Below are 24,311 nucleotides of genomic sequence, written 5' to 3' on the forward strand. Positions count from 1 at the left end.
ACACCATGGCAAAAGTAATTTCTTGGAACGTGAATGGTTTAAATGAAAAAACTAAAAGGGCTAGAATTTTTAAATATTTACAGAAATATAAATACTCCTTAATCTGTTTACAAGAGACCCACATTGCAACAAAACATAAAAAATACCTAGATAGACAAATGCTTGGACAAGCATTTGTCGCATCAGCTAAAACAAAAACAAAAAGAGTAGTGATTTATGCCCATCCTAATCTAAGCCCTGAATTATTGTACAAAGACAATGAAGGGAGAATTGTAATTATCAAGACCAAAATATTGGGGCAAAAGACGATTGTAGTAGGAATATACACACCTAATGAAGGAAAAGCCAAATTCTATGGACAATTACATGAACTGATTTCTCAGTATGCAAATGACCAGATCCTTTTGATGGGAGACTTTAATGGTGTTATCCACCCAACTTTAGACAAAAAATCAAATGCAAAAGACGAAGATGAAGGATGTTTGCCTAAAATCTTCTTCACCATGGCTTCAGACTTGGAAATACAAGACATCTGGAGAACTATGAACACAACGGCTAAAGAATATACTTTTTACTCAGTGAGACATAACTCACATCAAATATTTGGGAATCTGGATCTCTGCGAAGAATAAAGAATTGATAAACAACAATTACTTTAAATTATGGAGTAAAATAAAAACCGATATGATCATTTGGTCAAATAAAAATTTATCACTATTGGGACGTATATCAACAGTCCGAATGAACATTTTACCAAGGATACTCTTCTTATTCCAAAATTTACCTATAATATCACATGTCAAATACTTTGATACCTGGAGAAAAGATATATTAAATTTCATCTGGCAAGGGAAAAAACCGAGGATTGCTTACAAATATTTGGTGGATCTTAAAACTAGAGGAGGCTTAGCATTACCTAATTTTCAGCTCTACGCTGAGGCAGCAGCCTTAATATGGCTAAAAGACTGGATGAACTTATCTAATGTGCGTCTCTTAGATCTTGAAGGTTTCAACAATATAAGTGGATGGCATGGCTATTTATGGTACGATAAAATTAAGATACATGCATCATTTCGTAATCATATAATCAGGTCCGCTCTACTTCGTACTTGGATGAGATATAAACATATTTTTGAACCAGCAACACCGACGTGGATATCACCCCAAAAAATGTTGACATTACGCCCACTTAGGCCGGATAAATTTATTATCTACCAGGATTTAATCAACTGGGAAGGGAAAAAATGCTCACTAAAAGACTTTCAGTTACTTAAAGAAGATTTACAATGGCTTCAGTATTGTCAGATTAAATCAGTTTTTACACAAGACTTGAAAAATGGATTTTCTAAAGACAAATCGTCTTTTCATAAGTTGTTATTAGACAATGATACTAAACTGATATCTAAAATGTATAATCTTCTTTTAACAATATATTGTGAGCAGGAGACAATTAAACCAACAATGATTGATTGGGCTCAAAATGTGGGACATGATATTGCTTTAAATAAATGGGAAAGACTATGGTCAAAAGACCTGAAAGGAATAAATGCCCAGTCAGTTCGAGAAAACATCTACAAAATGATGTATAGATGGCATTTAACACCAAAGAAAATTGCAAGGATTTACAAAAGGACGTCCCCTAAATGTTGGAAATGTAATAAGGAAGTTGGTTCCTTTTACCATATGTGGTGGACCTGTGACAAAGCTAAAGACTTTTGGGATATGATTTACAATGAACTAAGACTAATACTACAAAAAAATATACCCAAAACACCAGAAATGATTCTATTAAGTATGATACCTGATGACTTGTCAATGCAAAGAAATTTCTTGATTTATGCTACAACAGCCGCAAGACTGCTATACGCAGCAAAATGGAAAGGGGCAGATATTCCTGGGAAAAAAGACTGGATTATGAAAATGTTTGAACTGGTGGAAATGGCAAAATTTACAGCTACTTTAAACCAAAAAGACAATGCTCAATTTATGGGGGAATGGGAGGCTTGGTTGAAATATTGTGAACATGAATTAAAACTGGGAAAAATGCAAGCATATTTTTCAATCTGATCTAGACGATACTTTTAACATTAAGAGCTATAACCATTTATATTAATAGAGTATCTTAGATGAAATTTAAATGAATTTTAAATGGGTTTTAGAACAATTAAGATCAGAACATATCACGCTGGGATAACAATACTTTATTAAGAGGCGGATAGAGGTGGCGGGGAAGTCTGAGAAATTTCCCTTTTTTTTCTGTGTAATGTTTATATGTTCTTGATTGTTATGGAAAATTTCTATTATAAAAACCAATAAAATTTATATATAAAAGAAACCAACTCTTCTTTCTTAGTCTGTGTAGAAATCTGATGAAAGAAGGAAGGATCCAGTGTGTCGGGATCCTGTGTTGCTGTCCACGTTGTAGCCCAGTTCAGACTCAAAATTTCTCGCTTTGAGGTCAGCCTAGTTATGCTGTTTTGGGTCCACAGGATAAAAGGGGTTCTTTTTGGGAAACAAAAATCTGCAAGAGAGGATAAAAAAACTTGGTAATTGTGTGAATTATTGGGAGAAGAGTACAGAACTGGGAGTTAGTTTATTGAATTAGCAGGGAAAGGCAGCAGGAAGGGAAGTTATTGATTGGATTATAATGCAGAATTACAAAATTGGAGATGTGTTGCTGAGCCATATATTTGGCAAGACAATGGGAAGATTTGAATCGGAGGCTCCAGGCTGTCACAGGACACTTACCAGTTAATGGTCAATACTGGGAGAGGCATCTTTGTTTTCTAACCTGGTGTGGTTTAATTGCTTTCATCCTGTTCGTGCACCTGTTGACATTGCTGCAAGATCCATCCTGAGATACAAAACATTGCTCCCTATACTCTGTGCTTGCCTTGGGGGGGGGGGGGTTGGGTTTTTTGTAAAGGCTTGCAGTTTATACCATGTCTGGCGCTGCTTGAACAAGTGAGCACCATGGGATCCTGTAATGTGCCCTGATCCCCGTGGCCCAAATGTGTGCCATTGTGGAAAAAAATTCCTTGGAGAAACTTTGAAAGCTGCTATCCTGGGTAGCTGGATTGCTCCCTAAAAGTCAGGTTACCCCCAAAGGGCTGCCTCCTCTTGCTTCATGGCAGGGCTGCCCCTGGAAGTAAACGGCTGTCTGAAACCTCAGTTTTTTGAAAAAAATTAAGTTCCCATAACCATTCAGTGACATTATATGATTTTCAAGCATTGCTCTCAAGCCTGGTTTAGAGTAGGTAGCAACAGTCTCCTGGGCAATTAGCTTGGGCCCATGTAGCATTGCTTGCTGTAGTCAGGAAGCTCTCACACCGATGTGCCATTTTGTACAAACCATTTTCTTGGGGCAACAAGTACAATCGTGGTGGCTCAAAAGTGAATTCATTCAGCAAAGAAGCGTTCAGCACTTTTTAGTTTCGTTTATAGTGCAGGAGGGATTTGATAAGGGTTTATAGACTTCCCTTATAGCACTAGAACTCAGGGTTCAATACTGCCCAAACTAGTCAACAGTTCAAGAGATGGAGCTTTTTTGAAGCTGCAGTGCACCTCTTGATTTTCTGCCTGCCTTGTAGTCGTTAAAGGTGACAACCATAAAAGCAGAACTAACCTGGGCCATGCCAGCCAAAATTGAAAATTCGACAGGTGCAGCTGTGGAAAGACTCTATCTGTTGAATTGTGGCTTCTCTTGCAGCTTATCTAGACACATAGGAAGAAATTTTGTGTGTGTGTTTGGGGGGGCGGCGCGGCGGGGGAGGGGAAATCTGTCATCCAAAGCTGTGCGGGAGAGAAGCCTGTGCATGTCTCAGAATGCTTGCTAAACTGATCTAGCACCACCAGGCTATTTTTCTCACACGCTCACTGGGCTCAGTTTGTAGTCAGCTGCCAACCCCTAGGCCCAAAAGCTGGCTCCTTCTGTTTGCAGCACAAACCCTCCTTGTGGAGCTTACAGAGGAACCAGACGTTCTGGGTTCAAAGCCAGAGGCCTCTCAACACCGAGAGAACACCTGTGTTATCTGTAAATATGATCTGGCTGCACCTGAATGAGGCTGTGCTTGCTGAGGCAGCTGATCTCGCGTCGGTCTGAGGTGCCTCTTCTTCGTGTCTTCTAAGTTTATTCCATTTTTCTTCCCCCCCCCTTTTTAAATCAAACAATGGCTGCTTGGAAAAGTATATTGAACTGAAGCAAGTAGAATGAAATGTAAAGACAAATAAGTGTTTGGGCCGATTCATGTTCTTCTTTGGTTTGCAATGGCCAGAGGTGGTCCCTTCTGCACCAGACCTGGTAGCGGCCAAGCAGAGACAGACTGTCCCATGGGGCACAAAGTATCCTCTGGGAAGCTTTCTACACAAGCCCCATTGAAACAAACAGTAGTTGGCCAACCCATTTGCAGATTAGACATTGCAAGTCACTAAAGCATTATCCATTCTTTCAAAAGTAAAGTATATATATAAGCGTTAACAGTTCCCCTCAATTCCTCCTTTCCAGAAAACTGCAGGAACTTAGATTTTTGTCTCCTTTGCAGACTAAATTCAGACACAAAGACATTTCTCTCCAGCTTCCCCATCACCTGTCAGCAATGCTAATTTTTATTTAGCACATTTGTATCCCACTTTTACTCCAAGGCACTCAGTATACATGGTTCTCTTCATCCAGATATCCTCATAACAACCCTGTGATGTTGGTTAAGGGGGAGGGGGGAGAGGGGGAGGGGGGAGAGGGGGAGGGAGGGGGAGAGAGAGAAGCCTTAAGTGTGAGGATGTGTCACTGGCCACCAAGATTAAGTTAATTCATGCCATCGTATTCCCTATTACTAGCTGGACATTGAAGAAAGCTGATAGGAAGAAAGTAGATTCCTTTGAAATGTGGTGTAAGAGGTCACATTACATTAGTGATCACATTACGAGAAGACAAGAGTCATTAGAAAAGACAGTCAGGCTAGGAAAAGTTGAGGGCAGCAGGAAAAGAGGAAGACCCAACAAGAGATGGATTGACTCAAGAAAGGAAGCCACAGCCCTCAGTTTGCCAGATCTGAGCAAGGCTGTCAAAGATAGTATGTTTTGGAGGACAATGATTCATAGGGTTGCCATGAGTCGGAAGCGACTTGACTGTACTTAACGCACACACAATTATTAGGCCACACTGGCTCAAACACCAAATGAAGCTTCCTTATACCATATCAGACCATTGGTCCATCTAGCTGAGTACTGTCTACTGTGACTGGCAGTAGCGTTCCAGGATCTCTGGCAGGGAAAGGTGTTTTCCAACACCTGCTGTTTCAGTTCCATTGAACTCCATCCCTAGTGTGCAATGGCTGATCCTGCTTCCTGTATTAACCACTAGAGGGCACTGACTGTCTTTAAAGGAGTGCACATCAAAGAAGATTAGAGCCAGAGCACAGGTCAGTCATAATACTCTGATGCCTCTCATGGAGGATTCCCACACCAACTCCGTCACCTCCAAGAATCAGCAGATACAACAAAATTTCTATGCCAGCACTAAACATGGGAGGGGGGGAGTTATGTATGGCATACAGCCCATTCCCCGCAGTCTCTGTGTGAGGATTGTCAAATGTGCCCAGGATCTTTGCTGTGCTCATAGCATGCTTTAACCTCTGCCATACTCAGCCCTAGTTCCCAGGAACTGCACATTCCTTCAGAATGCAGGTGGGAGATTGCATGGCCAAATGTTCATTTGTATGCAGAAAAAGAATGCATTGGGGGGGGAAGAGATCCAGCATAGCCTTTTCTCCAATGTGCTGGTTTTGTGGGTGGGGCAAATTTTATTACATGCCACCACCCCATCACCCCCTGTACACCTGCAGCGGTTCGGTCCAGGAAATCTTTTAACACCTCATCTATTGTTTGTGCAAAATAAGAGGACGTCCATACATTATGCAGATGGAGGGGGTAAATTTCTGGAGTGTACTGGCTGTATGTTGTGTCTTTCATTGTATATTCCATGCAAAAAGACACTCTGTGCAATAAACTCCTGTGTGCAGGAGCGGGTTTAGCATGGCCTTCTTCCTAATACATCTACAACATGCAGGGAGCTTTTTTTTTTTTTTTTTTAAAGTGAAGTAGCATTCAACATCACAGCTCCCTCCAATACACTCAGCTTGGTGTGTTACACTCCAGAATTACACACACATACACACCCCCTCAACCCACCAGCCTTTTTCACAATTAATGGGACATCTTTGGGCCCGTTTATGGCAACAGAACTGCTGCAGTGTGGTTCCAGAGCGGATCATTTACCCACCCTTTCCAAACGTGCTTTTGGGTTGTTCTTCTCCTTCGACAGCACTTCAAAGGGAGAATCCAGCATAAAAGTGCTGAATTTGAATTTCTCAAGAAGTTTAACTCTATCTCCACCCACCCAGGCCTGAATAAGGACCTCCGTTTCTTCACTCACTATAGGTCCTAATGCGTCAGCATGACCCACCTTTTACAGATGTTAGTTAATGCAGCTGTTTGGTCTCAGTATTGCCCTACTAAATCCGCCTAACGTGTATTTTGTGTAATTAGATTTTATGTTAATCCTAACTGCCTATCATCTGTTTGGAATAGTTCTTACCCATTCTGAATGGACTGGTTAATCTTCTATTGGTTTTGTTATTAGTACACTGGCCTATAACTTCTCCACACTCTGCCCTTTTTCTGTTGGTTTAACTCTTAAGTATAATTTAGCCACTTTGGATGAGCCGCCATGCATCTGATCGCTAATGCACAAAGGTTTATGCTGGAATAAATTTTGTTAAGCCTGTAACAAGCTTGTTTATTATTATTTAACTCATTTGTACCCCACCTTTCTCCTTAATGGAGACCCCAAGTGGCTTGCCAGCGTGGTGTAGTGGTTAAAAGCGATGGTTTGGAGCGGTGGACTGATCTGGAGAACTGGGTTTGATTCCCCATTCCTACACATGAGCGGTGGAGGCTAATCTGGTGAACTAGGTTGGTTTCCCCACTCCTACACATGAAGCTAGCTGGGTTAGTCCTTGGGTGACCTTGGGTTAGTCACAGCTCTCATAGAGCTCTCTAACCCCCACCTACTTCACAGGGGAGAGGAAAGGAAGATGATTGTAAACCGGTTTGATTCTTCCTTAAGTGGTAGAGAAAGTCGGCATATAACAACCAACTCTTCTTCTTCTTCTTGCATTGTTCTCCTCTCCTCCATTATATCCTCTCAACAACTCTGTGAGGTAGGTTAGGCTGACCAGCACCAAGATTCCATGGTGGAGTGGGGATTTGAACCTAGGTCTCCTATATTTTGAGAGCCTGCATGTTGTAGTGGTTAAGAGAGGTTGACTTTAGTCTGGAGAACAGGGTTCAATTCCCCACTCCTCCACATGAAGCCTGCTGGTGACCTTGGGCCAGTCACAGTTCTCTCAGAACTCTCTCAGCGCACACGGAGGCAGAACATCTCTTGCCTTGAAACCTCCATGGGGTTGCCATAAGTCAGCTGTGACTTGATGGCACTTTCCACCACTCCTAAATCCTAACCTTCTAACCACTATACAACACTGCTGCTGGACTCCTGATTAATTTTTACTACAACAGATTACTGCAGTGGACTTGTAGATATAGTGAGGTTTCTAGCACGTGTTAATGAGTGTAAAAAGAAAACCAACTATAGGTAGTTATGGATTAATTTATTAAGGGGCAATATCAAGCCAGAGTACACGGGCTTGCGTATGAGGTATAAATCTATTTTTTCGACTTGACACGCTTGAAGCTACAAGGCAGTGTGAATCTGAATGGGGTGCAGACGCTTCCCAGCTTAATTCCAGTTACTAATGATGGCCATGTTTAAATATTTGAAGGGATGTCATGTTGATGAGGGAACTAGCTTGTTCTCTGTTGCTCCAGAGACTAGGACATGGAGTAATGGGTTTAAACCACTGGTTCCCAACCTGGGGTCCATGGACCCCCAGAGGTCCGTGAGAACTAAATTAAGGTCCGTGAAACAAAGTTATAAACCCATAATAAATTAATATTTTCAATTAAAAGTTCTCTATTATAAAATATATATATTCAAATATAATTCTAAGTTTAATGTTTAACTAACAGTTATGATTAAAGTTTATTTTCAAATTCCCGGAATTTTTATTTTGAACCTTGGGGTCCCTGCACCGAACAAAAAAGTCCTAGTGGTCCCTGGTCAAAAAAAGATTGGGAACCACTGGTTTAAACTAAGAGAAAAGCGATTCCACCTAAACATTAAAAAGAACTTTCTGACGGTGAGGGCTGTTCGATGGTGGAATGTGCTGCCTCGGAGGGTGGTGGAGTTCCTGTCTTTGGAGGTCTTTAAGCAGAGGCTAGATGGCCATCTGTCAGGAGTGCTTTGATTGTGGGATCCTGCATGGCGGGGGGAGGGTTGGGGTCACTGGGGATGTGGGGGGAGGTAGTTGTTAATTTCCTGCATTGTGCAGGGGGTTGGACTAGATGACCCTGGTGGTCCCTTCCAACTCTATGATTCTATGATAATCAGTAGTTGAGCCACCAAGCACTTTTTAAAGTGAGACCTCAGGTTCTTGGGAAACTGGATTATGGGGACAGTGCAACAGTTTTTGACATTTTATATACTGCTGTGGAATCCAGCACATAGCACTGATTCTAGCAAGCTGGACTAAAAGAACCAGATTCCTTGTTAAACCTTATCTGCAGATTCTGGGATGGCCACAACTTCCATGCCCAATCTCTGAAGTCGACAGTGGTTCATTTGCTACTAGAACACAGGATCATCCAATGAAGTTGACTGGTAGTGGATTCAGGAAGTATTCACACAAGATGTACAATTTAATTAAGTGTCACAACATGTGGTGGCAGCCACCAGCTTTAAACAAGTTGTTAAACAAATTAATGTAGAAAGATGGGTCTAATCAACGGCAATTAGACGAGGCAGAATGTTTAGTCTGATCCACTGATGCATTTCTCATGTTTATGGGACATCACCATTGCCACGCTGGGTCAGGCAATGCTTCTGAGGTTCAAGAGCCCTCTCCCAGGCTAGATCTTCGACTTGGTTCTATGAGGCAAACGTGCATGGTGCACAATGCTAATGGATGGAGAGAAGAAGGTATATGGAGGTCAAGTGGATTAGAGAGATCTATTACAGGGGTGGACAAACGTTATGTTTCTGGGAGCTATTTACTTTTTATCCAAGGCCTCGAGAGCTATCAGTTAGAAAATGGTGGCTCAGTGGGTGCAGCTAGTTGCAAAACAGCAATTTGTGCAAAGAATGTATAGCGTTCAAAGCAGGTCTTCAAGGACTTGGGTGGGGAAACCGTTCTGTCACTGTGCTCCCAAAGCAAGCCTTCACCCCCACCCTAAACTGTAACTTGCCCTGCAGGGGGAAAATATAGAGCTACCTCTGCATTTTCCCAGGAAGAGGCAAATAGCAGCTTTGATGCAAGAGGAAAGAGGCAATAGCATGTTCCTTCTGTCCAAAGCAAAGGTGCACACCTGATGGAGGAAGAGAGAGGGATAAGGGTGCCGGTGTTGTCATTTCCCCATCCAACGCAAAGGTGCATACATGTGCTTGCCTCCCTCTGCTCACAGAAGAGAAAAGCTGCCGCTGTAGTCTTAATCGGAATGATAAGAATGTGATTACAGCAGCACCGGAGGGGGAACAGAGAGCTACTTTTTAATTGCTTGGAGAGTGACTAGTCATTCCCAATAGATCTTGTGCCCACCTGGGATCTTTTAGATAGATCGGACTGGCTACAGGGTAGAATGGCAAATGGATATCTCAGCCTCTGACGCCAGTACTGCTAACTACCTTATATTTTCCCCAAAGGTAAAGATGAAGACTTTCTTCCCTAATGCATAAGGACTGACCCGAGCAAGGAAAGCAGAACACCGTGGGCTTTTAGGCTGCTCTGAGGAAAAAGCCTTTTCCTGTCGAGATTGAGGGCTTTGCATTTGCTGCCACTACCTAAGAATTTTCCAGCTATACCTAAGGAGGCTTGTGTCTTTGACCTGGTTTGCACTTAGAGAAGAATGAGGTAGACAGGGCTTTGCATTTTGGAATGCTCCCCAGCAGCAGCTCCCTGTGTTCTGACAGGATCATCACCATGTATCCAGGTCTAGGAGCAACTGCCTACTTCCCATCTTGTTTCAGACCACATTGGGTTGTTTCTCACCAGAACCTGCATTCTGGCTAATATGCAGCATCTGCATGTTGAGATAGAGATGAAATTCTACATGGAGCCACGTGTACCAGCATGGTATAGTGAATAAGAGAGCCAGCATGGTGTAGTGGTTAAAAGCAGTGGTTTGGAGTGGTGGAATCTGATTTGGAGAACCGGGTTTCATTCCCCGCTCCTCCACATGAGCGGCGGACGCTAATCTGGATTTGTTTCACCACTCCTACACACAAAGCCAGCTGGGTGACCTTGGGCTAGTCACACTCTCTCGGCCTCACCTACCTCACAGTGTGTCTGTTGTGGGGAGGGGAAGGGAAGGCGATTGTAAGCCGGTTTGATTCTCCCTTGAGTGGCAGAAAAAGTCGGTGTATAAAAAACAACACTTCTTTTCTTTAAAAATCAGAGCGTCCTTGAAAGGCGGTGTGTTTAAATGGTGGGGTTTTTTGGTGAGGGGGAAGATTTGCTGGGTTGTGCTCACCAGGTCCCACTTCCATCCTGCTACCTGTCACCTCCTGGAAGGGTCTCTTCTGTGGCTCAGCTAGATAACTTGCTTTTCCACTGGGTGGGTGGAGGGAGCAGAAAGCCAAAACGCAAAGTATATCAACATTTCTCTCCCCACTCCTTCAAAGCGAGAGACCTCTGCACGGTTTGCACATGAAAGGCAGAAAGGGAAGGCGTTGAGGGGGGAGAGCCTGCGCTGTCCTTTGTGAGCGTTCTCTCTGGCTTGTCCCTTAATCCAGTGGAGGGGGGAAAGGAACCGAGAACAGGGAAGATCCCAGATGGGGATCTTCTTTGTTGAGTTGCAGCGAAACCTCCAAGGAGCCTACTGCAAAATCATAAGGTGCCGCATGCCAGACTCCTTTTCAGAAAGGGAAAGAGCTCTTGCCAAACCCAAGACAGGAGTCCAAGGCAAAAAAAAAAGTGTATGTGGGGTGTGTGTGTGTGTGGGGGAGATAGTTCTACTTGAGTCTCCTCCACTCCCTGGAAAGCTAAGGCATCCCCCCAAGCCTGAAAATAGAGGAATCATAGAATCATAGAGTTGGAAGGGACCACCAGGGTCATCTAGTCCAACCCCCTGCACAACGCAGGAAATTCACAACTACCTCCCCTGCACATCCCCAGTGACCCCTACTCCAAGACGGCCAAGATGCCCTCCCTCTCATCATCTGCCTAAGCCCATAGAATCAGCATCGCTGACAGAGGGCCATCTAGTTTCCTTTGGGTCTGAGTTCCTCTCTCTCCCGCCCCCCCCTCTTTTGGCTCCTTTCATCTTTGCCTCCCTGCCTTCACACACACAAACACCCAGCTGCGCCGGACTTCTGGCCAAGTGCATGCAAAGCAAGGGACTTCATGCGCCATCCCTCTCGCCCTCCCTGTTCCAAAAGTGGTTTCTGGGGGATGGGGGTGGGATGGGGGTGGGGGTGGGGTGGGGGTCTTGGAGCTGGCCGCCTCCTTCCCTGCCCCCGACTAAACCCCGGATTGATCCCGGCTGCGCCTGGCACGGAGCCACCCCCCCCCCAAGCCAGCTCCTCTGCCAAGGCGGACGGGAGAGGGGAGGGAAGGAAGGCGTGGGGGGGGGGGCTCTCGCCCGCCCGGCGTTTCCTTCGCGTTTTCTCAATGAGCGCGCCTGGCTGAGCCTCCGGGGAGGAGGGGACGGGGAGCGGAGGGGAAGGGCCGGCTGCGCCCCGCGCCGCTTCGCCCCAGCCTCATGGACGCAGCCCGGGGACGCGGGCCGGGCTGGCCGCGCTGCCTGCGGGCCGCGCTCTGGCTCTGCTGCTGCTGCTGCTGCTGCCTCCCGGGCTCCGGCCGCTGCACCTGGACCCACGCCGGCCTCCAGTACCCCAGTCGAAGGTAACCGGCGGGGGGTTTCCGCCAAGGGGCTGGCTGGGTGCAGCTTGTGGAGGGGCTGTGGGAAAGACCTCCGCCGGAGACCCTGGAGAGCCGGGTAGAGGGGCCGTGGCTCAGTGGGAGAGCATCCGCTTGGCGTGCAGAAGGTCCCGGGTTCAGTCCCCGGCATCTCCAGTTCAAGGGGCTAGGCGAGTAGGTGATGGGATGCCTGAGACCATGGAGGTCCGTGGCTCTGTGGTGGAGCATCCGCTTGGCATGCAGAAGGTCCCAGGTTCGATCCCCGGCATCTCCAGTTAAAGGGACTAGAGTAGGTGATGGGAAAGACCTCAGCCGGAGAGCCGTGTAGAGAGGCTGTGGCACAGTGGAGAGCATCCGCTTGGGGTGCAGAAGGTCTCAGGTTCAATCCCCGGCATCTTCAGTTAAGGGAGTAGGTGATGGGAAAGACCTCACCCGGAGAGCCGTGTAGAGGGGCTGTGGCACAGTGGGAGAGCATCCGCTTGGCGTGCATCTCCAGTTAAAGGACCAGACAAGTAGGTGATGGGAAAGACACCAGCTGGAGAGCCGTGTAGAGGGGCTGTGGCTCAGTGGGAGTGCATCTGCTTGGCGTGCAGAAGGTCCCAGGTTCAATCCCCGGCATCTCCAGTTAAGGGAGTAGGTGATGGGAAAGACCTCAGCCGGAGCCGTATAGAGGGGCAAGTAGGTAATGGGAAAGACCAATGTTTGAGACCATGGAGGTCTATGGCTCTGTGGTGGAGCATCTGCTTGGCATGCATGAGTAGGTGATGGGAGAGACCAATGCCTGAGACCATGGAGGTCCATGGAGAGGGGCCATGGCTCAGTGGTAGAACAGCGGCTTGGCATGCAGGAGGTCCCGGGTTCAATCCCCGGTAGTGCATTTGGGGAGGGGCCGTGGCTCAGTGGTAGAGCATCTGCTTGGCTTGCAAAAAGTCCCAGTTTTGATCCCTAGCAGCTCCAGTTAAAGGGATCAGACAAGTAGGTGATGGGAAAGACCCTGGGGAGCCGCTGCCAGTCTGAGTAGACAATACTGACTTTGATGGACCAAGGGTTTGGTTTGGTATAAGGCAGCTTCATGTGTTCATGTGTTCAAGGGTGTGGTGCATTTGGGGAGGGGCTGTGGCTCAGTGGCAGAGCATCTGCTTCGCATGCAGAAGGTCCCAGGTTTAATCCCCAGCATCTCCAGTTAAAGGGACTAGGCAAGTAGGTGATGGGAAAGACCTCTGCCTGAGACCCTGGAGAGCTGCTGCCAGTCTGAGCAGACAATACTGACTTTGATGGACCTTGATGGTCTGATTCGGTATAAGGCAGCTTCATGTGTTCATGTATCCTCCTACCCCTCAGTGCATCAGATCATGCCGGGTGTTAGTCTGTCCAGTCTTCTCCTAGCATAGAAAAGTGCAAGAGTCCAGTAGCACCTTCAAGACTAACAGGGGGTTAGCTTGCGCGAGCCACAGTTGTTCGTCTTTAAGGTGCTGCTGGATTCTTGGGACGAAAACTCATGGGAGGTTTTGCCTTGGATTTGCCGCTCTCTGAATGCACATTTTCCCCAGCCAAATTCTCAAAACTCAACAATAAGCCCCCCATGCAGAGTTTTGAGAATTCAGATGGGGAAAATGTGCATCGAGAGAGCGGCAAATCCAAGGCAAAACCTCCCATGCGTTTCGACCTTGTGCTCTTTTCTATACTGCTTATTCAATTTGGACTTGTTTTGCTGCATCTCGCACTAATGCCGCATCCTGTTTCCCACAGCAACCAGGCAGATGCCTCTGGGAAAGCCATAAGCAGGGCAACAGCCTCCCCCTGGTGTTTTTCCTCAGTCCTGGTATACTGCTTGTGGACTTGGAGGTTCCATTAGGGTAGCCTGGAGGGGCGGATGGCCTGTCCCTTTACTAGAAGCTTAATGGGATGTTATTTACCAAGTGGTGTTCTTGACCTCAATGCCGTGAAAAGCTTCAGCTGCCCACTTCCACCCAATACGTCTTTGTTAAAGGGACAGGATGTTTTTCTCCCGGCCCATTAGCAACCTTAGGTTCCATTTCTTTATTGGAATTTGTAGTCTGTTAGAGCTATCCTCCTGGAGTTTGTCTAATCATATAAGCGAGGTTTTCCCGATCACATCTTGTGGTTGTGAGTTCCACAAGAACTTAAGGACCACCTTGCAGCCTTAGACCAAGAAGCGCCATGTGGTTCAGCGTCCTTATTCCAGCAGGAGTCCTTATACCTCGCCCTTGTCCCCGGCCATTCTCACTGTACCATTTGGAAAAGAGCAGACTGCTTAACATCTTCCAAAGAGCTGATTAGGAATGTGAAAATGAGATTCTCTAATCTAAGGTGGCTTTTTTCACACCACAGAGTTTGAATTTGCCTTAAGAAGATATTGCCTCCAACTATTGCTACTCTGAACAGTCTCTTTTCTTACTTGAAGTGTCCATAGAAATGCCATAGACTGCCTGGGCTTCTTGCCTTCCATTGCCTACAATTTTTTTCTCATTCATAAGTATGTGTGTATGTAGGGTGTATGTGTGTATAATGTACACATTATTATGTACATATTATATATGATACCTATATGTATACATAAAAAGGCAAGCACCGAGTCATTCCTGACCCATGGGGTGATGTCACATCCTGACGTTTACTAGGCAGACTTTGTTTACGGGGTGGTTTGCCAATGCCTTCCCCAGTCGTCTTCCCTTTACCCCCAGCAAGCTGGGTACTCATTTTACCAACCTTGGAAGGATGGAAGGCTGAGTCAACCATGAGCCGGCTACCTGAAACCAACTTCCGTTAGGATCGAACTCAGGTTGTGAGCAGAGCTTGGACTGCAATACTGCAGTTTACCACTCTGTGCCAGGGGGCTCCTCATATATGTATATATATGTCTATATTATCTCAGAGGTTACCAAACTGTGCTCCATGGAGCACTTAGTGCTCCGTGAAACGTCTCCTAGTGAAGAGAGTGGAAAGAAATATACTATTGTCAGTTGGTTTCGTATATAGGCGCTGGGTGAAAATTAGTGCTCCGTGACGAATTTCTCTCCTGAAAAATGCTCCATGACTCAAAAAAGTTTGGGAATCGCTGGTCTGTATCACATAGTCATTATTTCATATACTTATATGATTTCCCACTTCCCTAAGATGTTCCTGGAGCAGAACTTCCTTGGGTTTGTTTTCTTTGAATGAGGGTACGTTGGAGACCTACAGAGTCATTGTAATACAAGTATACCTCAGAGATATTGTGGGTTCGATTCCAGACCACCCCAATAAGGCAAATATCACAATAAAGCAAGTCACAATACTTTTTTGGTTTCCCAGTGCATATAAAAGTTATGCGTACACTATACTGTAGTCTATTAAGTGCACAATAACATGTCTAAAAAACCAATGTACTGTAATAATAACAAAAAAGTTTGAAATATTGCGAGAATTACCAATGAGCACATGTTGTTAGAAAAATGGTGCAAATAGACTTGCTAAAAAATGCAATATCTGTGAAGCGCAATAAAGTGAAGCGCTATAAATGAGGTATGCATGTAGTTGCTTCACTTACAAATATGTGAGCTGAGCCCTTAGGGCCTAACTGTATGTTTTGTTTCCCTGGAGACATCCTTGGGTCAGGTGGCGAGGAGTCTGCTGACGTTCAGCACTTCCCAGGCTTGTGAAGTCCCAATTTGGATTGAGAGAGTGGGCTTAGATCTTCCTCACATGACCTATTTGTTCCGTTGTTGAAATGTAATGTGTAGCTCATCAGTGCATGTGCAGCCCCCAGCTGGGCAAATAGCACCCCCAGGGCTGTTTTGGCTTGAGAATATGGCACAGGGGATGGTCTAAGCTCCCTTACTCAGGGGGTTACCGCACTTTGTATTCCCAGCGATGTATTAAGAGTTTGAAAATGTTATAAAAAACATCGATTTAAAAGGGTTTTTGGATACCACGGCTTATAAATGGTTGGAAGACGTCTTCACAGCTAAAAGGGCCCAACAAAGTGCGAACAGTATTTTTTATAACGTTTTCAAACTCTTAATACATTGCTGGGAATACAAGTGTGATAACCCCCTCAGTTCACTTCAGTCCTAATCTGAATAGGGCCCATACATGTCCATGGGGGTAAAATACAAATAGGCTCTTATAGATAGGGTTGCCAGCTCCAGGTTGGGGAAAACCTGGAGGTTTTGGGTGTGGAGACTGAGGAGGGTGGCGTTTGGGGAGGGACTTCAATGGGATATAATGCTATAGAATCCACCTTCCAAAGTGGTCATTTTCTACAGGGGAGCTGATCTCTGTCGTCTGGAGATCAGTTGTGGGAGCTCTCTAGTCACTACCTGAAGGTTGGCAAGCCTAGTTATAGAACCCCTACCCCACATCAGATTTCTAGAGAAGGTCTCTGCACCCCATTGTGCTTCACCATTATATCAGGTAGCGAACAGCTTTCCCCTTTGTCTCCTTCTCCCTTCCAAACTGGAACCTGCTGTATCTTCACACATGCGTGCGCACACACCTGTCCCCTCCCTTCATCTGGAGGGTGTAACCTCTTCAGACTCTGAGAGGTTCTTGAACAAGAGAGCTGCCAGGAGACCATCTGCTGACTTTAAAGAAACACCCACAGTAACATTTACTTGTCAAAGGCCCCAAGTGAGGGCCATTCTGGCCAATGGTGCAAGAAAAACATGGTCAGACACCACAGCAGTGTCGAAGGCTTTCACGGTCAGAGTTCATTGGTTCTTGTAGGTTATCCGGGCTGTGTGACCGTGGTCTTGGTATTTTCTTTCCTGACGTTTTGCCAGAAGCTGTGGCAGGCATCTTCTCTGAACATTTGATGCAGTGGATTCTGGCTCAGAAAAGCTACTGTCACAATGAGTTAGTCAGTTTATAAAGTGGCACATGACTGTTGTTTTCACGTACACCAGCGAGGGTATCTAAATGACAGCTGTTGCTCATATTGGATCTTCATGATGACAAACAGGTTCATATATGGATCGCTGTCTCTTATGCAATCATTAAAGGAACTGTTCATAAGAAGTTGGCACTCCTTTTAGGGAAGGGCTGTGGCTCAGTTATATAGTGCATATGCTTTGTGTGCAAAAAGTTTCAGGATAAATCCCTGATTTCTGGGTAAAAGGATCTCAAGCAGCAGATGCTGGGGAAAATCCTTATTGGCCAGAGCACTTGTAGAATTGCTACCAGTCCGTTGAGCTAGGTGGACTTTTGGTCTGACATGACCTAAGGCAGTTTCATATTAGCATTGCTAGGGATACCAACTGAATTGAAAAAAATTGCCTTCCCTGCTCCTGTGCCCTTTAACAAACCAATTGGAGAGAAGCATTATCACTTGTGAATGTCTGCAGGCCAATCTGACAGTTAAACGCACAGTAGCAGGGCCTAGTAAACATTTGGCAACCTTGAGCAGCACATGCTACCAGACCACAAGGAAAGGGCTCACTTATTTTTCCTGCTGCTAACGTCTTGTTAAACCCAAGCAAATACATCTATCTTCCTATGTCAAGGATATGATAAATCATGGTTTTGATAGGGACCTCAACAGCACATTGTGTTCCTTTGTGACTTCTGCTTTTTGTGGAAAAAGCCAAAGCGAAAGGCTCCTTCCAAGGACTTTGGTGACATCAGCTGCTAAGACCAGTTAGGTATGGGCCATGCTATGTTTAGAAGCAGGTATCCTGTCCTCCCAACACTGGCAGTCTGAGACCACGAGGCTGTAAGGTCTGTGTCTCCAAGGTTAAGATGGAGAGAGGGGGGGAATTATTGGGAGGAAAAGGAAGTACGTCGGATTTCCTTCTCTTTGAATGACCACCCTCTAATTATAGGCATGGCAGTGGTAGTAAAGGGAGAATGGGTGGATTATCCAGACATCCTGTGGGTGGTCAACAGCCTATGTTTGTAACACAGACATACGGTGGAGGCATAAGGTCTAGACGGGGCTGTACACCTTCTGACTCACCACACTGAATGCAGCCCGTCAGCCATATGAGTTTGATGCTGAATGCTTGGTTTTGTTGATGTCCTGGGGGGTGCACCGTAGAAGCAGGGCAGGGGGAGAAGCCGTACCTACCTGGCAGGCCACAATATACATGATTGATGAACTTGATTGAACTTGGTAGTTGCTCATGTTGCAGGCTCATTAGTCCCAGCGTCACTGTTGTGGCCATAAGGCCAGGCCGAGTTTCCCCGGCACTAAACTTCAGACAGGATGTTTCTGTTTTGTAACCCTGAAAAATGCAAGAAGAGATAATGAAAAGAGAACCACTGAGCATGTACAGAGGGGATTTTCCTGAAGAGTTGGATAGACAGAGACAATTCTTTTTACTGGACTAACGCTTTGACAAAAATGCATGTGCAAACTAGAGTCTAAAATAAGGGTTTCTTTTTAAATTTGCTCTGTATGGTGAAGAGCTCTGTCTAACCCAAAAGCCAATATGCTGCTGCTTCAGTCGAAAGTGCCATGTTCATATCACTGTGCTCCTTAGAGCAGCTACACACTATATGAGACAGCTCTGTTTGCCTCAGGGACACTCTCTTGTATGATTCTTACAGCTAACACATAAAGTGATGGAAACAGATGCATGTTTAGACTTTTCTTTGTATTTCTGGGTATCTCGCTCTGCCAGCTGAATGTCACATCTCATGCATCTGACAAAGTGTGCTCTTGCACCTGAAAGCTTCTGCTATAATAAGTACAGAGGGATGGTCATATTAGTCTGCTGCAGCCAAAATAACAAAGGGACTTGTGGCTCCTTGATGATTAACACATTTATTGTGGCAAAAATCAAACAGGACTCCAGTGGCATCTTAAATACAAACAAAATTTATTCAGGCATCTGATGGTGAGATCTAACACATGAAAGGGAGTTAGATTGGTTGGGGTCACTGGGGATGTGGGGGGAGGTAGTTGTTAATTTCCTGTATTGTGCAGGGTGTTGGACTAGATGACCCTGGTGGTCCCTTCCAACTCTATGATTCTAAAGCTTATGCTGGAAGAAATTTTGTTAGTCTTTAAGGTACCACTGGACGGCTTTCTATATTTAATACCTGGTTTAATATTTATTAATATTTGGTTTGTGCCCATTACTGTTGAAAATATTGTCGAAGGCTTTCACGGTCAGAGTTGATTGGTTCTTGTAGGTTATCCAGGCTGTGTAACCGTGGTCTACAAGAACCATTACTGTTGAGTTTGGCTAGTGAAACTGCAGAAGGGTACTCGCTGGCACAAACCTCTGTACATCTGTCTGATTGAGCTGTGTCTTCCTGACATATAGAAGTAGACAAGTAAGACTGCATGTCTGTCATTCAGATTTTACACATTACCTGGTTAAACGTGTGTATCAGTCGTAGGCATGACTGCTGTATGAAGGATGGAACCATTCTAGGCTACTGACTGTGGTGTAAGTGGTGTGAGAAAACCTTGGCGTTCCATGAAGCAAACTTGTATTTTGTGGGTGTCATTTAAGAATGTAGATGCATCTTTTGTTGGCAGAGTATGCTAAGTATGCAGAGAAGGGTCAGACTCACTGATTAAAGATAAAGTTGCCTTTATTGAGGGAAATACATTTTAGGGCAGGAAAGCTGAGGGACAGAGCCTCTAGCTGTCTATCTAGCTAAGGAGGAAAAGAGAGGGTAGAATGACTTCTGAGAGGAAGGAGGAAATTATCCCTAAGAGTGTCAATCTAAGCTCAGACAAGAGGTGTGAAAAAAGGGTGGAAAGGTCTCTAACCTTACAGCCCTGACTAGCTGATCATTTGCCCACCCCCTCTGGGTCTTCTTCTCAGTTCCTTTGCACGCTAGACATTGCAACTCTTCCAACATCTTCAGCACTAGAGTTCATACGCCAGGGAAATCTGATATTCACCCACGTTTCCCAGATGCACAGATACTTGTGTGTGATGTCTGCACATTACAAGTTTGGTGCACGAAAGAGCCTTGCAGCGCTGGTGTTTCCTGTAGCAAACGTGTCATGTAGAACTGCCCCGTTCTTTGGGATCTGTTTAGGAAATTCTGCCTGAGGAGGTCACGAATTTTCAGCAGCATCAGCAGTGAGTCCTGCCAGATGACGTTACCCCCAAGACCAGGCAGGCTGGCTGCCTTCAAGCGTCATGGGAACTGTGACTGGGGAGGTCTTGCAGCTGGAGAGCGAAAGAGAGGCAGCTGAGGAGCAGTTCTTCTTCTGTGGCCTTGTTGTGGGCCCTGCAGGGGGGACAGTTCTGCTCTTAGCTCCGCTTGGCCACTGGCACCCGTCCCGATGTGGACAGGGAACGCTGCCTCAGCAGCCTCCATGCTGAGCGCTCACATTCCATGTGCTACAGGGACAGCCACTTACATCAACAGGCCCTTCACTTCATAAGGAGTCCCAGCCAGCACTTTGGACCGAAGGCCGCCCACCCAGCCAGACACCCCCAGGCCAGTAGCAGAGAGCCACTTCAGAGGCGAGGAGTGTTGCATAAAGAAGCTTTTGTGGCATACTCCAGAGCAGTAGAGAGCGCTAGGGCATGGCCCTAGTCCAGGAGGAGCAGAGAGGCTGGTGTGATGTGGCCGGGGTTGACTAGGAATGCAAGAGGAATGTGAGAACTGGGGGAGTCACCCTGGGAGTAGAGCCATTGTGGGGAAGCCTGCACGGAATAAATGGGCCTCTGCTATTCCACAGGGACTCTGCCTGTGCTGTGACCTTAGTCAGTGTATGCACAAGTATGTTTCTGCCCTCAAAACTCCCCACTCCAAAGTTCCGCAGTCAGCCCGGCACACACAGCCTTTACAGATTCTGTAAGCGCACTATTGTGAATGGGCTCTGGGAATGCCCGGTAAGTGTGCTTAATAATGAACGTGGGCAGTCGAAGGCAGAAAATCCAAATCCCTTTGTCCCTTGCACACATGACTCACCGTTTGGATGCTGCGTTTCACGGAGGCCAACAGGGAACACCCTGTGGGGTCAAACCTCATGTGTGAGAGCTGCCCGACTCCTGCTGCCCTACCCTTCATATTCCCAAGTGTACCACTGTAGTCTGTAGGGTTGCCAACCTCCAGGTGGTGGCAGAAGATCTCCTGCTATTGCAACTGATCTCCGGCCGATAAGAGATCAGTTCCCCTGGAGAAAATGGCCGCTTTGGCAATTGGACTCTATGGCTTTGAAGTCCCTCCCCTCCTCAAACCCCACCCTCCTTGGGCTCCGCCCCAAAACCCCACCGGTGGCGAAGAGGGACCTGGCAACCCTACTAGTCTACCTTACAGTTTGCTGTTAGGTTAAGACTGAGCTTTAAGGTCCTTGGAAAGGAATGGTAAAATGTTAAATGTCAGTGGGAGTGTTTGGAGCAATAGGCCAAAGAGTACAGACACCAGGGGTGGTCTTAGCCAATGGGCAACAGGGGCAGTGGCTCCAACCCCCCTAAAGGAGGGGAGAAGAGAAGAAGAGAAGGCTTCTGCTGCCACTCATGCCCACCCCATCTCAGGCTTGGCGACTGCCCATTCTACGTAGGTCAAGGCATTGAGGGCCACCCCTTGCATGGTCTTGGCAAGGGGGCCAGGGCTGGGGTAGTAATGACTCTGGGGCCTCATTAGGGTTGCCATTAGAGTTGCCAGCTCCGGGTTGGGAAATACCTGGATATTTTTGGGGGCGGAGCCTGAGGAGAGTGGGGTTTGGGGAGGGGAGGGACTTCAATGCCATTGAGTCCAATTGCCAAAGTGGCCATTTTCTCCAGGTGAACTGATCTCTATTAGCTGGAGATCAGTTGTAATAGCGGGAGATCTCCAGCCACCTCCTGGAGGTTGGAAACCCCAGTTGTCAGCCTCCAGATAATGGCTGGAGATCTCCCGCTATTACAACTGATCTCCAGCTAATAGAGATCAGTTCACCTGGAGAAAATGGTCACATTGGAAAGTGGACTCTATAGAATTACACTCCATTGAAGTCCCTCCCCTCCTCAAACCCCACCTTCCTCAGGCTCCACCCCCAAATCTCCAAATAATTCTCAATCTGGAGCTGGAAATCTAGGGTTGCCAGGTCCCTCTTCGCCACCGGCAGGAGGTTTTGGGGGTGGAGACTGAGGAGGGTGGGGTTTGGGGAGGGGAGGGACTTCAATGCCATAGAGTCCAATTGCCAAAACAGCCATTTTCTCCAGGTGAACTAACCTCTATTAGGTTTGCCTGATGGCAAGCCAATGGCAATCCTAAGCCTCATCCTAGCCTTTTGCCGAAGGCCAAAGAATCGCTAAGACCACTCCTGGCAGAGACAGCGGGAGCCAACATGAGCCAAAGACGTCCTGGCCTAAAGGGGCAGTTTGGAAGCCATTCAGTCCAACTCAGCATTCAGTGATGTGGGTAGGGTTGCCAATCTCCAGGTACTAGCTGGAGATCTCCTGCTATTACAACTGATCTCCAGTTGATAGAAATTAATTCCCCTGGAGAAAATGGCCGCTTTGGCAATTGGACTCTATGGCATTGAAGCCCCTCCCCCCAAACCCTGCCCTCCTCAGGCTCCGCCCCAAAAATCTCCCACCGGTGGCGAAGAGGGACCTGGCAACCCTAGATGTGGGGATGGTTTGAAGGAAGAGGAGAGAGCCAGATGTATCGCAGCCACTGAAATGGCCCTTCCTTAACAACACCTTGTTTGGCCCTAAGCCGGGTTCTTCTCATTTTAGGAACAAATTATGCTGTGTTTGTAGGTGGTCTAAACTGATCTGGCTGAGCATAGCTGCTGGATAGGGAGGCCTGCAGGGTGTCTCAGGCCTTGCCTTTCGTGCCATGCAGTTGGGGCGCTGGGTGTGTTCCTGTGGCTTTTTTTCCTGAACTCGGTTCTGGGCCTTTCCCTTGGTTAGTATTTGCCTTGACGATAATGCCTTTGATCTTCCTGCATTGGTGGTTCTACTGTGCAATTAGCCCCTGTTGGGATGCAGGCTTGGGGCCGCCGGGGTTGTTTAAAGTGTGAGGGACAGAAGTGGCCTTACGCTGAATCAGTAGGAAAACAGGTTAGCCTCAAGATAGTATGAGGTAGGAGAAGGTCCTTCAGTAAAAAACAGAAAAAAAACCCCAGCAATTTTTGTAGCATATTTGTCTGAAGCAAAGTTCATAGAGTGATCTTTCTTTTCTTTCCTTTTCCTTCCTTCCTTCCTTGGTCTGGTGAGATTTCTGTCAAAAGAAGTTCTATCAAAAGAAGCTTAGCCTTATATACTGAAAAAAGGTAAAGGTCCCCTGTGCAAGCACCGGGTCATTCCTGACCCATGAGGTGATGTCACATCCTGACGTTTCCTAGGCAGACTTTGTTTACGGGGTGGTTTGCCAGTGCCTTCCCCAGTCATCTTCCCTTTACCCCCAGCAAGCTGGGTACTCATTTGACCGACCTCGGAAGGATGGAAGGCTGAGTCGACCTTGAGCTGGCTACCTGAAACCAACGTTTGTCGGGATCGAACTCAGGTCGTGAGCAGAGCTTGGACTGCAGTACTGCAGCTTACCACTCTGCGCCATATTGAAGTGGACTAAAAAAAACAAAAACAACTTAGTTCCAGCTTGACACTTGCCTCTTTTCTTGTGGTTTTTAGTTTCTGCCTGGAATTGCTCTCCTATCATTTATTGTACCAAACCACATCTTTGGTCTGCCTAGCTGATTAGCACATTATAGAGAACATGTCCACCCGCTGGTGACTTTGGCTCTGGCAGTTCAATCTGGCTTCCATTTCTGTATGGTTTAGTAGAGGCATTAGGATCACAGCAGTCCTTTCTCTTCTCTGACATTTGTTTTATGATCTCGTGGGGGAATCCCTCTTAAACTTCTAGTCCAATTACTAATCAGGGGGAATGATCTCTCTGCCTTAGTTGATTTTATAAATTTAAGAGAGTAATCCTAAACAAGCTTCCTTAGGAGTAAGTCCATTTTATTCTATGGGGCTGGGGTGCCAGGTCTCCTACTAGCAAAGCAAAGAACAGCACAACAAATGTATATAATAAACGGGAAAATCTATAATATAAAGGTGACAACAGGTGCAAAAATAGATCAAACAGAAATACAAATGAACACACAATATGACAAAAGGGACATTATGTACAAATATGCACAAATATATAAAGCAGTTGAAAGGAGTTATCAGCCTTTATCAGTTATCAGTATACAATGTAATCAGCAATGTATCCAACTTCACAACGATGTATAAGACTTCACAATAGAAATTGACCAAGTTGATCTTATGTAGTCTATGTTGGTAAAAATTTGTATTATTTCTTTTTCACAGAAAAAACAAACCACAAGTTTGAAAAAATGAATATTCTCCCATCAATCCATAGCCATGA

The 24,311-nt window shown here is 46.0% G+C and overlaps 1 protein-coding gene across 1 annotated transcript in view; it reads left to right on the forward strand.

The window, feature by feature from the left end:
- Positions 1-11,871: 11,871 nt before the first annotated feature.
- Positions 11,872-24,311, forward strand: part of EMID1 (EMI domain containing 1) — a 76,255-nt gene continuing 63,815 nt past the window's right edge. The window contains exon 1 of the mRNA XM_056859871.1: positions 11,872-12,014. Coding sequence (XP_056715849.1) covers positions 11,872-12,014 — 143 coding nt within the window. The remainder of the gene's footprint in view (positions 12,015-24,311) is intronic.

This window comes from Euleptes europaea, chromosome 13 (assembly GCF_029931775.1).
Source record: "Euleptes europaea isolate rEulEur1 chromosome 13, rEulEur1.hap1, whole genome shotgun sequence".
Classification (NCBI taxonomy): domain Eukaryota; kingdom Metazoa; phylum Chordata; class Lepidosauria; order Squamata; family Sphaerodactylidae; genus Euleptes; species Euleptes europaea.